This window comes from Lutra lutra, chromosome 15, assembly GCF_902655055.1.
Source record: "Lutra lutra chromosome 15, mLutLut1.2, whole genome shotgun sequence".
Lineage (NCBI taxonomy): Eukaryota > Metazoa > Chordata > Mammalia > Carnivora > Mustelidae > Lutra > Lutra lutra.
In genome coordinates, this window is record NC_062292.1 from 58,296,265 (window position 1) to 58,311,937 (window position 15,673).

Here is a 15,673-nt window from a genome sequence, read left to right on the forward strand (position 1 = left end):
TTGTTTCACTTCCATTTAATTTAATTTAGTTTTATTCATTTATCTTTTTTATTCTTTTTATTCACTTTTTATTTTATTTTTTTCTATTCCTTTTATTGCATCCTTTCTTTTCTTCCTTCTTCCACAGGAACTAGGCACTCTGCTAACTTAGTGTAAAAAATATGAACATTTCGTCAAAGAGTGCAAATAAAAAACAGCAAGGGGAGGAAAAGAAAGGAATTAGGGTGGAGATTGCCCTGATGAAACCTAGGAAAGCTCTTTCAGGTTGCTCATTACTTACGTGGGAAAAGTTTCTCAAATAATTTTAGTACATTAAGAATGAAGCAAATATTTTAACACTTATGCCATATGTGTTAAGTTTGTATATTGTGATTTTTATTAGACTGTAATAGGATCATGGTCACATGTGAAAATGTGATAAATAACTTTAAGTTCCTAAATCCGGTCGAATCTTAATGTAAGACCTTTTTAGAATGGTGTGTTTAACTATACCTGCAATGATTTTAACATTAAATTAAAAATTTGGCTCTGTGAGATCAAGGCTTTCCCACTTGGCTCAGTGCCAGATAACTCAGTTTATTTTATATACTTCTATTCAGAGATCTGTCTTTGTACTACTTACTGAGATTCCTTTTAAATTTAACTTTCAAAGGCTTGATAGTTCTGATCAGGGAGAAAGAAATGTTTTCTGCACTCTTTTTTTCTGGTATGGTATAAGATGGTATACCTTATAGATGTCTTCTGGGAGAAACGTCTAGCACCAGTCTGTTAGCTAATTATGATGCAGTTGAATGAGTTACAAAAAGGCATCCTCTCTGGGCAGATGAGTTACCTGAAGATGCTCTTTTCCTGGGCTGGAGTCACAGTGGGGCAGAATTTGCCACCCCTCTGCCAGGAATCTTTTAAAAATGCAGAAAGTGCTTGGGGCGCCTGGGTGGCTCAGTGGGTTAAAGCCGCTGCCTTTGGCTCAGGTCATGATCCCAGGGTCCTGGGATCGAGCCCCGCATCGGGCTCTCTGCTCAGCAGGGAACCTGCTTCCCTTCCTCTCTCTCTGCCTGCCTCTCTGCCTACTTGTGATCTCTGTCTGTCAAATAAATAAATGAAATCTTTAAAAAAAAAATGCAGAAAGTGCTTAAGTGTGCTCAGTGGCCCCGTCCATCCCCCATCTGGCTTCTCCACTCTTCCTTGATTGATCTGTGAGTTACTCTGGTAAACCCAGTGATCTTAAGTGACGTTAAGTGATTGAGGCCTGTTTTGCAAGTTGGATGCCCAGTAATATGACCCCCGCTCAGTCTTTCCCAAAGGGGCCCAGAGAAAACTGTAGAACCACAGTTGCACTTGTTGAAACATGCAAACGTGAAGCAGGATGTTGCTTTATTTATCCGATTAACTAAAAAATGTTCTCGATGACAAGTAATTTCTGTTGTAAATGGTGCTAATCTTGCTGATGAAGTGTCGCTATTCCAAATAGGTATATAAAGAATGATGGCAATTTTGTTTTCTTTAATGTATGAAAATAAAATCCAAGGAAAGATAGACATTTGCTGAATGTAGCCTGTACACTGTGTATTTGTTATTATTTTTTAAATAATTTTCATTTATGCTCATAGATTTGCTGTCAGTTAAGAGTTTTGAAAACAAACAACAGACAAGGCTTGGTTAGTTCCCATGCATTGTAGAACATTCAACATTTGGCTAATAGGATCACCCAGTCTTTTTTATATATAAAAAAGAAATAAATGGAATGAGAAGTAATCTGTTTGTTTACCTTAGCATTGACAGTGAAGTCCTATAGGTAAGAAATAGCAAAACATGTTGTCCGTGTCACAGGCGTGCTTATTAAAAGGCAGATAATGGTAAGACATACATTTGAAATAAGGATTCATTTTAATCTCATTTCCAAAAGTGTTTAGTTAAATCTTATTCTGGACCCGATCTGAATTTAAGCTGATTCCCATCCTTTATGTTCTCTTCTGTGTGTAACATTTATAGGAAATAGTACTTTACTTTGCTAATTACATCAGTGATAGACAAAGTAACCTAAATTTGATACTGCAACTGTTCAAAACTTCTAAAATGCAAAGCTCTCAAAAACTGTTTGGTCTTTGGAATTGTCAAGCATCTGTGGCTTCAATGTTTCTCACGTAGTGTGCTCATATTATTTGTATACCATACTTTGAGTTAGTGGGATCCAGTTTAGTGAGTTTTCATCATTTAAACATTATTTGAGTTCGGTGCTGTATTTACCCCTTCCTCTTTGGACCACGAATCTCACCTGATATTTTAATTAGGGTTTTTTGGGGTAGGGTTTATGAACTATACTAGCGATTCCTGGGGATCTTTTAAGTAGCCTAATAACGTTAGAAGAAAAGCAAAACAATGAAGCAATTTTGTTGTAGTTCACATGCTCGAAATGTAAGATTAATTATCATTTTCTCGGAAAGTCCACTAAGTTTTTTACACTTGGACACATTAGTTTATACATGAATGATAGAGCCTGTGTTAGCCTTTCTCAGCTCGTAGCCACAGGCGTGCACTTTATCGATCTTCCTGTCTTGTTTATTAATTTGCATTTTCTATTGTTTTACAATGTTGCATTATAGTCCCAAAAAGACAGCTCAGTGTTTCTGAAGTGATTTGCTAAGTAGTAAGCCCTGAAACGAGAGTAGAGATACCACTGTTGTGACTAAGAATTATGTCCTTAAATAATAAAGAGAACTGCAGCATTACAAGGACATAGACTGTGAATCTCTGTAGGACAGTGGTTTTGTACAAGCAGGGAATGTCCAATCAATTTTCAGTAACTGACATCTGAGAATTAGACGTATTAAGTGAAGAATCCGTTTACCCCGAGTGTCTGGTACATTATCTGTTGTGTAAAGTGTTGTCAAATGGTGACCTAAGCCGTTTAAACTTTAGTGAGTTTTCAGATAGAGCCCAGCAACCTCTCTGGTAAGCTAGTTAATTCTTCCAGAGCATCTGCAAAACAATTTTTACCATGGTCACTACAGCTAGAGAGGAGGACAGGACCATGGAAGCAATATTCAGAATTAAATTTCTGTTAGCAAATTAAAACCAAACTTGTAAAAGCATATAATTATTGATGCATATTTTTATCAAGGAGAAAGCAGAAGAGGCTCTTAGGCAGTGTTCCTTAGCAGATATCTCTGTTGGACATATGTTGAAATACCAGTTACTGTCACACATGCATGCTTATAACAAATTTCACTTTATTGTTCTTTTCACATATGTGGGCCATTTGAAGGAAAAGTCTTGACCAATTCTTTTGTGGGTTGGTGAAAATCCAAATGGTAAGAGTTAGCATTTTTTTTTTAAAGATTTTATCTATTTATTTGACAGACAGAGATCACAAGTAGGCAGAGAGGCAGGCAGAGAGAGAGAAGAAGGGAAGCAGGCTCCCCGCTGAGTAGGGAGCCTGATGCGGAGCTTGATCCCAGAACCCTGAGATCATGACCTAAGCGGAAGGCAGAGGCTTAACCCACTGAGCCACCCAGGTGCCCCAAGAGTTAGCATTTTATGAGCTGGGTTGTATACTGTAAAAGTTGCCTTCGAATTAGTAATGATGAAACACCAGGAGGGCCTTTTTTTTTTTTTTTTGAGAGTATATATGGGGGCAGAAATATTCTGCAAGGAATGATACTGCCCTGTGAATAAATAAGATTATACCTAATGCCCAGTCACTCAGTAATTCATTTGCCATGAAATTAGTGGTTAGCAACACACCTCTGATCTTGATTTGGCTTTGAAGGAAATATTGAAAACAGAATATTATGAAATCGTGGCTATTAAAAGATGTCTCTTTAGTGTACAGTGTGAAGAATTGGTGGGAAGTGTGTCTTTCAAACAGAAATATGATGGATTTTGAGGGAGATGGTGTTCAAACAAATTTCCTTTAAAAGGTGATACCAATAATGTTAATGTCTAGCTGGAAATATGTTGAATGTAAAATAACCAGATTTTCTGAGAACAACAACAACAGCAACAAAATGGTTTCAAGTAGTCCACTGACCAAAAATTTGACTTTTCTAACCCTTGTTGGCCCTCTTTAGTTATTGGACAGAAGTCTCAATGACCTATCATTGGGCATGTCTAACACACAAATGCTACATCCAAATATGAAAGATAACCTTCCAGAACAAGCATATTCAAACAGTATCTTAAGAATCCTCTTGCTATCATCCTTCCACTCGAAACTTCCGGTCCTCCAACTTTTCAGTGTGATAAGATTAGCAGCCTAGACTAGACCCTGTCTGAGAGCTGTACGTCATCTTCAGGGAGAAATATCTTTGTAAAGTAATCAATCTGAATGTCACTGACACATCGTCTGAAGCTGATTCCTTTCTCCAATCTGCAGGATCATGACTTCAGATTTTTTTTAATTCAGTAGAAATAAAAAATTTTTTTAAAAAAAGTGGAATGGAAACTCTTTTATGGTTCAAGCCAAGTGCCATTGAGCCAGATACATGTGTTCATTAATTAATTCTTAATCTAACAAGAATTTCTTGAAAGAAAGATTGTATTTCTCCAGATATTTTCTTCTGTTTTTTTGGTCCCTCCTTTTATGTTTCTTTTATGTAGAGTTGTTGCCTTTTTTGTTGGCCTCGATATTAGAATCCCACCAAGTTTGGTCCTCTTTTCTTTCTGTATTCTCTTCCTGGGCTGTCTCATCGGTAGGCAGTCACAAATTTATACCTCAAACTAAGACCTCCCCTAAATTTGCTTCAATTTCTCAAGGGTAGCCCAAACTTACCATGTCCAAAACTGAACTCCCGATCTCTGCCCCGCTTACTCGGTTCCTCACCCGCCTGGTGCTCTTCCGGCATCCTCTCTCAGTGAATGACAGTCGTCGAGTTGTGCAAGCCAGAAGCCCTGAACAATCCTTGATTCCTCACTCTTCCTTATTCTTACCCTCTAGTCTGTCCTTGAATTGTGCAGATTTTGTCCTACATGTCTCTTGAGAACATCTGCTTTTATCTTTTCCCATCATGACCGCTGTAGACAAAGCTCCTGTCGTCTCTCCTGTGGACTGCCCCAGTAGCCTTTCAGCTGGTCTTTCTGCATCCACTTTGCGCCCCTCCGCACCTATCCATGCACACGCACACACACCCACGCACAAAGTTAAAAAGTCATCAAGAATACAAAATACCTTCATTTAAACTTCTAGATGGCATTCCATTGTTGGTCATCTGGAAATCAAATTCATTAACAAGGTGTACAAGGCCCCACCTTCCTCTTCTGCCCCATGATGCACCAGCTCCCCACAGTCTCTGCCCCATGCACTGCTCTTCCAGCCTCAGTACTTTCATCTGCTCCTAGCCCACTCTGCTCCCCACCCTCTGCCTAAGGCATACCACCCCGCTGTACTTAATTCATCCGTATTCTTTCATTTCTCACATTTCAGCCCTAGAGTCATTTCTGCAGGGAAACCTTTGCTGTCTCCACAAGAATGTTCAATCTCTCTGCGCTCCTAAAAATTAAGCACTCATAACCAAGGATTATTCATAAAGAGTTGCTTTAGTTTTTATTTGTTTAACTCTTGGTAGTAGTTTTGTTTCTTAACAGTTGTTGGTGTGTGTTTTCTGTCTCTGACTCTTAACATTTCTATTCTAATTGCTTGGCCTTTGTTAGCTATAAAAGCATATGTCTCGGGGCGCCTGGGTGGCTCAGTGGGTTAAAGCCTCTGCCTTTGGCTCAGGTCATAATCCCAGGATCCTGGGATCGAGCCCTGCATGGGGCTCTCTGCTCAGCAGGGAGCCTGCTTCCTCCCTCTCTCTCTCTCTCTCTGCCTGCCTCTCTGCCTACTTGTGATCTCTGTCTGTCAAAAGAAAATAAAATAAAATCTTTGAAAAAAAAAAGCATGTCTCTTTCTGTATTCTCAAGAAACTACATAAGATTTACTGGCTTGTAGACATGGAAGGATTTTCTCTGGAAGTGGGGTTGCTAGAAATCTAAATCACCTTTGAGTTTTAAACTAAACCATCTGGCTGGTTTTTTTTGTTTTTTGTTTTTAAAGATTGATTTATTTATGAGAGAGTGTGCGAGCACTAGACGTGGAGCCTGACATGAGGCTCGATCCCAGGACCCTGAGAACATGACCTGAGCCAAAACCAAGAGTCAGCCGGTTAACCAGCTACACCATCCAGGCGCCCCTCCTCTGGCTATTTTAAAAGTCATATTGTCATTTTGTTATTTGGAGAGTCATACTCTTTTTTTTTTCTAATTTGGGCCATTTGTTGACATAGTAAACTGGGCTATTTATAACTTTGGATGGGGACTTCAAAATGTCTTCCCCATTCTAAAAAAAGTTGCTTTCTTATGGCATTTGTTAGATTAAACTGTTTCGTTTCTTTTTCTTTTTCTTTTTTTTTAAGAAATAAAATATTACAGATACACCTGAAGCCTTAGGTGTTATTTTTGGGTTCTATTCCTGTATTTTCCTACCTGGAAGTAACTACTATTCTGAATTTGATCTTTTTTATTCTCATTCAAACTTAAAGCATTTTTCACATTGTGTGTTTCTATATGTAAAACACTACATATTATTTATTTTTAAACCTCTTGTCTTTCTACAACACGCTTTTGTCAAGTAACATTGTCTTAAAGTTTTAGTCATGTTAGTCTGTAGAGCCCAGTGCCTTTATATTCGCTACTGTTACTGCGTTCCACCGTGAGAGGATGCAGCAGTTTACCCATTATCTACTAATAGACATGCTACAGTTCGGGATTTTTTTTTTTTGGCTGGCAGATGTGTAGACAGTTCCTGGTGTTCTTGTGTTTCACTTTTTTCTCCGTGTTAGTTAGCTTTCCATTTTCGCTGCAGAAGCAGTGCTGCACTGATCGTTACTGTGTATATCTTTTCTGTGAAGATGTGTAAAAGGATATATGTGTCCAAGCAGACGCATTAGGGTGTATCTCTCTAAGTGGAATTGCTAGGTTGAAGGTCATGCGTATCCTCAACTTTACTAATACTGTCATGTTGCTCTTCAGAGTGGTTATACCGGTTTAGACTTCTGCCAACACTGTGAGATTTACTGCTGCTCTGCGTTCTTGCCCACACCTTATGTATCAGATTTCTTGGTTTTTGTCAACCTTGTGGATGCATTATGGTATCCCATTTTAATTTCCATCCCTTCTAATTCAAACTGTTTTCACATTCGATCTATTTTATGTTTAATATATTTTGTCTGAAATTACTTGATTCACTATCTCAAACAGTACGTTTATTGAGCACTAGCTTGAGCTTGGAATTGCCCAAGGCCTTGGGAAGGACTCAAGCAATATGAAATTGGTACTAGTTGATAAGAAATAAGAATCTTATAATCTTGTAATCCATCTAGATGAAACTTGGGAAAGTGGCCCAGCCTGTCATTTAAAAAGCATTACCTTCTCTTAATGTTGGAACAAATAGTTGACTTAAAGGTTGTCAAGGTTGGGAAGCAATACTGAACAACACTTTTATTTGTTTTAGTTCGAAATCGTCTAATATATGTTCATTTACTTGTATTCAGATCTCTTTTTTCTGACTACCATTTCATGGGAAGAACTTAAGAAATTTGTCTGAAGGGGCACCTGGGTGGCTCAGTGGGTTAAAGCCTCTGCCTTCGGCTCAGGTCATGATCTCAGGGTCCTGGGATCAAGCCCTGCATCGGGCTCTCTGCTCAGTGGGGAGCCTGCTTCCCTTCCTCTCTCTCTGCCTGCCTCTCTGCCTACTTGTGATCTCTGTCTGTCAAATAAATAAATAAAATCTTTTAAAAAAAGAAAAAAGAAAGAAATTTGTCTGAAGTTGTTATGCGACTAGCAATAACTTTATAAAATATGTGGTGTGTTCATAAGATGTCTGAAGGCTGAAAAAAGAGTGAGGTGATGACCCTAGAAATTTAAAAGCTGAAAGTGTAACCTCTAGGGTTCTGTTAACATCAGCATATCATATATAAATCATAAATATATATATATATATATATATAAGTCAAATCAATCGGCAAATTATATATAAAATATCTCTCTCCGAGAGAGTCTCAATGACGACCTAGCAGTCTCTAGGAGCTGAACATCACTTGCAGGCTAAAACAGTGCCCACACCTCTCCTTGACAGACCAGTAAACGGCTATGAAAGATACAGATAGGATTTTTATAAAGATTACAGTGAAGGCAAAGGAGGGCTCCTGCCCCTCACCAAACCCAAATCAGAACAAAATATTAAAAAGGCCAAGAAGGCTGTGTCAAAAGGCACAAGAAGATCTGAATGTCGCCCTCCTCTCCTACGAGCCCCAGTTCCCCGTGACAGCCTGGAAGAGCTCTCCCAATGGGAACAAGCCTGACCGCTCTGCCTTTGTCAAGTTCCCCGTGGCCGCAGTGTTGTTCTCCATCTGCCTCAAGACCAAAGAAGCAGTGAAGGAGTCCTGTGACCTTGATGAAGCCAAGGGCAACACAGTGAGCGGGTCTGGTGGAAGGAGGGTGTGCATTTGACTGGCCCCTGACTACGATGCTTTGGGTGTAAATAGAACGAGGATTGTCTAAGCCATGTCCACGTGGCTGCTTCTAAATATAACAGATTTCCCCATCATCAAAAAAAGAGCAAGAAGCAAAAGGAATAGAAGCAATGGGAAGCAAGAGAACAGCCGAGAGGAGACACAGAAAATGCTCACAAATGAGGCAAATACTGATGAACACTAATGGAGTTTGACCCTGACCTTAAGCCCTAACTAGAAGGACTGAAATGAAAAGTAAATATCTCTCTTGTTGACTCACTTCAGCTACCTGGAACAACGCCAAGAACCAAGGAGGAAACAGTTCGGGCCACTGAACAGCCAAGTAGGATAGCTGTCAGTGAAGTCCGGACAGGGAGGGCCTCCCCTCCTCGTCGTCAGAGCAAGCCCGCCGCGGGCCTTCACGCAGCACTCACTTCTCCGACTGAACACACAGGGCTCCAGCAGGCTCTGGCCTTGATTTCGGCCCACAGCAAGTCTGGAGAGTATTCGTGGATTCAGAGCATTCCTGCTAAGCTTAAGAACGCTAGAAACATCATGATGTCACCGTTTGAAAACGAGCAAGAAAAAAATGAACTAAAAATTCGCATCAGAAACTCAAATAGTAGTGTGGGGCTATTTAACGTATTCGCAAACCTTTGTTTTCCTGGCTTGTACCTGACGTAGGACGCACACAGTAATTGATATTTTTAACAATAACTGTCCATCTTGAGGTATACTTCTTAGCATGGTCTACATTTTCAGCTCTCCTTCTGCCCTCCACCGTCTCCACCTTTCCTGAGGAACAGCAAGCCCTGGGAACACGGGCGCTCTCGCTGAAGATGGTCTGCTCTGGGCTGAGAGATCACATGTATGTATGTGGCTCACCCTCTCCCTCGCTCTCTGCTTCCTTTGACTCGGGCCACTGAAGTGGAGGCTCTGACAGTAATTAGCCCCGTCCTTTTCCTGTGTGCGGCCAGCTGGAATATTGCGGTTTCGGGAAGAGGTGAGGGGAGTTGTGAAGAGGAGGAGACATCTTAGACCTTTTACTAAGCTGTATGCTACCGTGTGGTTGGCCCCGATTCTCCGGATCTGTGGTGTTAAGGACCCAAATCTAGCTGACAGTTGAAGTGTTTCTTTGGGAAGGAGGGTGATGGGTGGGTCAGGCCACTGGCATTCACAGTCCGAGGTCAGTGTGCCCCTTAAAACACACTAATCACTTCTTCCAGCAGCAACCACTCTTCCTCTTTCCACAACTGCCTGTCATTTTTAGCCGACACACACCCAACCCCCACAGACCCATTTATGCTCTTACTGGTTACGGTTTTTTCCTCACTCTTTGTCAATGATTACTGAAGGAGAGGAAACTAAGGATGGAGCAGCATATTGAAGACATCTTTGAGATGGCTGTGTGTTATTCTTTTCACTGGAATAAAAAATTACATTCTGATGAGAACTTTGGCCCTTCCTGTAACTGTTTCCCTGGCTTCATCTCCAGAGGGCAATAGAGTGGCCTTCTCTCTACATTTTTGTAGGGACATTTTTGTTAGGTGCCCCAATTTTCAGAAGATAACTTTTTTAAGGATTTTATTTATTTATTTGAGAGAGAGCAAGAAAAAGCAGGAGCAGGAAGAAGAGGGAGGGGGAGAAGTAGACTCCCTGCTGAGCAAGGAGCCTAATTGAGCTTAGGCTCAATCCCTAAGATCCGGGATCATGACCTGAGCCAAAGGCAGACGCTTAACCGAATGAGCCACCCAGATACCCTCAGAAGATAATTTTAATCCTGTCCCCAGCTCATGTCTATTCTTGGTAGAACAGAGTGGCTAAATTCTAGGTTCCTGTCAGGGACTGCATTCATGAAATCATTGGCACTCAAAACCTAGCTTATGAAGTAAACAAAAACCAGTATCTATGGAATGTCGAAGGATATGCATCTAATCCATTCCGTGAGATTACTGATTCTCAACCATGGAGCTTCCAGGAGACATCAGTATGTTTTCATTATACATTGTAAGATTTTTCTCCACCAGTTTGCTTCCAAGAGTAAACTACCAAATTTGCTAATAATTGCATAAAAATTAATGAGAATAAACTCAAGATTACCCATGTGATGATATGTCTCCACTCTTACAATCTGATGTGTTTTCTTGAGGCAGAAGAGAAGGAGGTGGAGCTAGAACTAGAGCTGGTGTGGCCTGTCCATGCTGCTCTTCCTGGACCACCTTCTAGAAGTGGCCGTGCCAGCAGGAAAGTAGGTGGAAGCCCTCTTCCACTGCAGTGAGGAGCTGTTAACTGAGGACATAAGCTATGGGAAGAAGTATGAAAAATGATATGGACATTTAACATTTAAATTGAATAAAATACATAACCATTGACCAGTCTTTTCACATAAGCCAGGGTTCCCCTCTACACTCCTAGTTTGAGTCTGTTGATCGGCATTCAGCTTCGTTTTTCTTGCACAAATCTCACCCATAAACTCACATTTGCTGCTATTTCCAGTTTTGTTTTGTTTCTTTAATTAATAAAGGGAGAATTTAAAGACACCCAGAAATGATCTGAGAGCAGACCACTAGATTTTATTTTCATCCTTGACATTTAGCTTGCCCACACTTAAGTGGACAATAATTTCTTTAGTAGCTTTTATCTAGTATTCACAGATTATTCAGTTTGGCTTGTTTTGGTAAACAATAAACTTTAGTTCATTGGTTTTATGTAACATTTAGTTGTGTTAGACAGACTTTAAGGCAACCCCCAATGATCCCTGCTTCTGGTGTTCGCACCTTTATATAATCCCTTTTCCTTAGATGTGAGCAGGCCCTCTGACTTGTTTCTAACCAATAGAATATAGAAAAGGTGATGGGCTTTCATTCCCATGATTACATTGTGGTATTTAGGCCTGTCTTGCTTGGCAGCCTGCCCTGGAGATTGTCCTTGCTGGCTCGATAAAGTAAATGGCCATGTTGGAGAAGGCCGCTTGGCAAGGACATGGAAGCAGTCTCCAAGAGGTCAGGGCGGCCTCCGCTCAAGAGCCACCAGGAACCTGGGGTCCTCAGTCCTGTAGCTGCAGCCTGGGTTAGCTTGGACATGGACTCTTCCCCATGGACCCTGAGATGAGAGAGCAACACCTTTGACGGAAGCGGGAGGACCCAAAGAAGCCCTGCCCAGGAACCACGAGATGATGCATGTGTGTTGTTCCAAGTTGCCAGGGTGTGATAATTTCTTATTCAGCAATACAGAACTCCTATATGAGTTACATTACCTGTTTGCAGTAACATCTATAGCTGACAGATATGTTTGGGGCCTAGATAACCTTTGGTAAGCATGCTGTTCAGTTTCGGGAGCTCGAGGGTGCAGGGAGCCCCACAGACTGTGAGCATGGAGGGCGCTCGAGCGTCCACGGGGTTTGCCGAGGGCGTGCAGAGTAACGGTTGACAAAGCAGAACCCACTTACCAGCTTCTGTCCTGCAGTGCTTGTGAGTTGTGATTTTATAGTCAAATACAACAACCTCACAGAGAAAGTCTTAATAAGAAAGCAAGACCAGGGGCACCTGGGTGGCTCAGTGGGTTAAGGCCTCTGCCTTCAGCTCGGGTCATGATCCCAGGGTCCTGGGATCGGGCCCCACATCGGGCTTTCTGCTCGGCGGCGAGCCTGCTTCCCCCCACCCCACCTGCCTGCCTCTCTGCCTGCTTGTGATCTGTGTCTGTCAAATAAATAGATTAAATCTTTAAAAAAAAGAAAAAAAAAGAAAGCAAGACCAAATAAAGCAACCAGAGGTCATTTACTTATGTGTAAGTGTAGGAGAGCCAGATTGGTATCAGGGACTTTTCTACTAGAAATACACAATAACTTTGATACTGATGAATGCAAATGACAGTTACAGTAATGCTGCTCCTATTAATAACAGGTCTAGCCATTTTGAAATCTGTATAGTATAGCAAAACCGAAATAGGGACTATTTGTGTTTATTCTGAATAATACATTCTTCAGGTGTGGGGTTCAGAGGGAAAAAACCAGTATTTAAAAAAAAAATCTTCAATATCTAAAAATATATTTATACATGAGTTACAAATAACCCTTTTTCCTTATAAAATGATTTTTTTAATGTTTAGGTGGTTGATTTTATTACTCAGTGCTCGTAAAATGACTTCATGAAAGCCATGAGTTTAAAAGTAAGAGGCTGGCATAGTATTTGACTTGTTTTTCAGGGGGGAAGGGAACTCTGGTTACAGTAAAACCCAGAATCTTCAGATTTGTGAGTTGTGATTTTATAGTTACATGGGAATTGTATAAAAAGGCTGAAAGCAGAAGTATAAGTTTTCTGAAAATCGAACCCACTCGTTGCCTCTGCTGTCCCAAGGGAATCCCTGAGCAAAGGTCATCTGATGCTAGGCTCCCTTACTTCCTCTTTCTCTGGAGGTGCCAGTCTTACTTGGAGGTCGGTTCATCTAATAAGCAGAGGAAGCCTAGGTGGGGTCAGAAGCTAAGACAGAAACCCTGAGCGTGTTCAGAGGAGACTGCGCCCCCAGAACACGGGAGCTCCCACAGAGCCCCACCCGGTGTCAGCCTCCAAAGTCCTGGCGGGGGGGGGGGGGGTGCATAGTTACTTGAATTCCAGTACCCTCTGGGCACACTTCCCTCTGCTGACATGAGGCCACCCCACTCAGACCAAGGCCTTTTACCTCCCTGAGACCCACAAGGGAAAGTGAGGGGATGTGACTTCTGGCTTCCTCTGCCAGGGCCTCCAGGGCTACTTGTGTGAATGACCCATTCTCTGATGTTACAGAGTAGAATTGACAAGGTATTTGATGGACAACCCATGTTTGCTACTGTGCACAGGCTTCTGGTATTGTTGGAGATTGGAACAGGCTCAAAAATTGGCTTGAGGGCGCTTGGGTGGCTCAGTTGGTTAGGCAGCTGCCTTTGGCTCAGGTCATGATCCTGGAGTTCTGGGATCGAGTCCCGCATTGGGCTCCCAGCTCCATGGGGAGTCTGCTTCTCCCTCTGACCTTCTCCCCTCTCATGCTATCACTCTCTCTCTCTCTCTCTTAAAAAAAAAATTGGCTTGAAAAGACTTAGGAAAGCAAACAACTGATTAAAAACTGGTCAAATGATCTGAACAGACATCTCATCAAAGAAAATCTATACATGGCAAATAAGCCTATGAAAAGATGGTCAGTGCCATCTGTTATTAGGAATTACGACTGAAACAATGAAATAATACTACTACACACCTAATAGAATGTGAAAATCCAAAACACTGACAGCACCAAACACTGCTAAAGGATGTGGAGCAGCGAGGACTCTCATTGCTGGTGGGAATACAAAATGGTATGCCCACTTCGGAAGACAGTTTGGTAGTTTCTTAAAAAACCAACATACTTACCATATAATCCAGCAGTCATCCTCCTTGGTATTTACCCAAATGAGTTGAAAACTTAGGTCCACACAAAAACCTACGAAGAGTTCATAGCAGCTTTATTCACAGTTGTCAAAACTTGGAAGTAATCAAGATGTCCTTCAGTAGGTTAGTGGATAAATTAACTGGTACGTTGATATAATGAAATGTTATTCAGAGCTAAAAAGAAATACTCTATCAAGTCCGGAAAAGACGTCATAGAACCTTAAGTGTATATCACTAAATGAAAAAGGTCTATCTGGAAAGGCCACATACTATGATTCCAACTATATGATCTTCTCAGGAGACAAAACTATGGAGAAAGTAAAAAGACTAGTGGTGGCCAGGCATTTATGGAGAGGGAAGGATACATAGATGAGGCACAGGGGCTATTTTGGGCAGTGAAACTATTCTGTGTGATACTGTGATAGTGGATACATGTCATTATTATACATTTGTCAAAACCCACAGAATTTACAGCACCAAGAATGAACCCTAATGTAAACTATAGACTTTGAGTGATAACGTATCAATATAGAGTCACTGACGGTAAAACAATGTACCGCTGGGTGTGGGATATTGATGGTTGGGGAGGTTGTGCATGTATGGTGATGGGAGGGGCAGGCTAACTCTATACTTTCTGCTTAATTTTGTTGTGAACATAAAACTGCCCTAAAAACGAACACCTATATTTTAGGTGTAATGTAGACATATGTATACACACACACACACACACACACACACAACTTCTGATGCTATATTCCTCACCTCCTTCTAGCCCACGGACCTGAGTAAGGCAGTTGGGTCAACAGACATCTCTCTGAGAGAGGTGTTCTGTCTTGACAAGAGTCTGGTGGCAAACTAATAGCTGCTTTTTAAAACCTGTTAGTCATTTTAGGGAGGGAATGAGTCCCAAACCCTATGGGGCCCCCTCTAAGTAGAGATTGTTCCCTTTGTCAGAAGCTCCAGTCAGCAAAAACCACCAGTAACAGAGACTTATAGCTCTAAGGGGTCATTTGGGTTATGGGGTCCAAGATAGAAAAGATCAAGCAGCGTAGGCACTCAACATTTCTTGAGTTCTAGCCCGTCAAGTACAGAATGGGGGTGGGAGGCAAATTAGGTGGAAGGTGTATACGCACCAAGATCAAAAAACGAAGTTTCTGGGTATTTAGGGAAACATGTCAAGAATATTCATTATAACACAGATTGCAATAGTGAAAATATATAAATAAGTTAAGCATCCTCAACAGAACAGTATATAAACTGGTTTCGTCTTATAATGGAACACAGCAATTCTGGTAAATGAACCAGATCTATACACAATAGAGATAGAACAAAGAAACATTATGTTGGAGAAAAAATAAGTTTAGAGAAATAATTTCAATATGACTCCATTTATATAAGGTTTGAAACACAAAAAAGTAATATTGCCATTTATATAAATAATATTGCTATTTATATGTATACATATAGATAATTATAAAAGTATGTAGCTTGTTATATACCAACCTTAGGGCTGTGGTTATATCTAGGGTGGGAAGGAAGAAAAAGAGGTGGTGATGAGTTTCTAGCTATGACTATAATGATTAATGTCTTAACAATATTTTATTAAATAAAATTATTAATTAAATATTCAAGGGCACCTGGGTGGCTCATTCAGTTGGTCATCTGACTCAGTATTGGCTCAGGTCATGATCTCAGGGTTGTGAGACTCAGCCCTGCACCAGGCTCTGCACTCAGTGTAGTCTGCCTGAAATTCTCTCCCCCTTCTTCTCCCTCTCCCTCTATTCC

The 15,673-nt window shown here is 41.0% G+C and overlaps 1 protein-coding gene across 6 annotated transcripts in view; it reads left to right on the top strand.

The window, feature by feature from the left end:
* MARK1 (microtubule affinity regulating kinase 1) overlaps positions 1-15,673 on the top strand; it is a 119,545-nt gene that overhangs the window by 48,960 nt on the left and 54,912 nt on the right. The window contains exon 4 of one of the 6 annotated variants that reach the window (XM_047704876.1): positions 10,643-10,892. The exons of the other annotated variants lie outside the window; for them this stretch is intronic. Within the exon in view, the coding sequence (XP_047560832.1) occupies positions 10,643-10,663 (21 nt within the window). The 3' untranslated portion in view covers positions 10,664-10,892. Of the gene's footprint in view, positions 1-10,642; positions 10,893-15,673 lie in introns of those variants that run through there. 6 annotated transcript variants of the gene reach the window in all.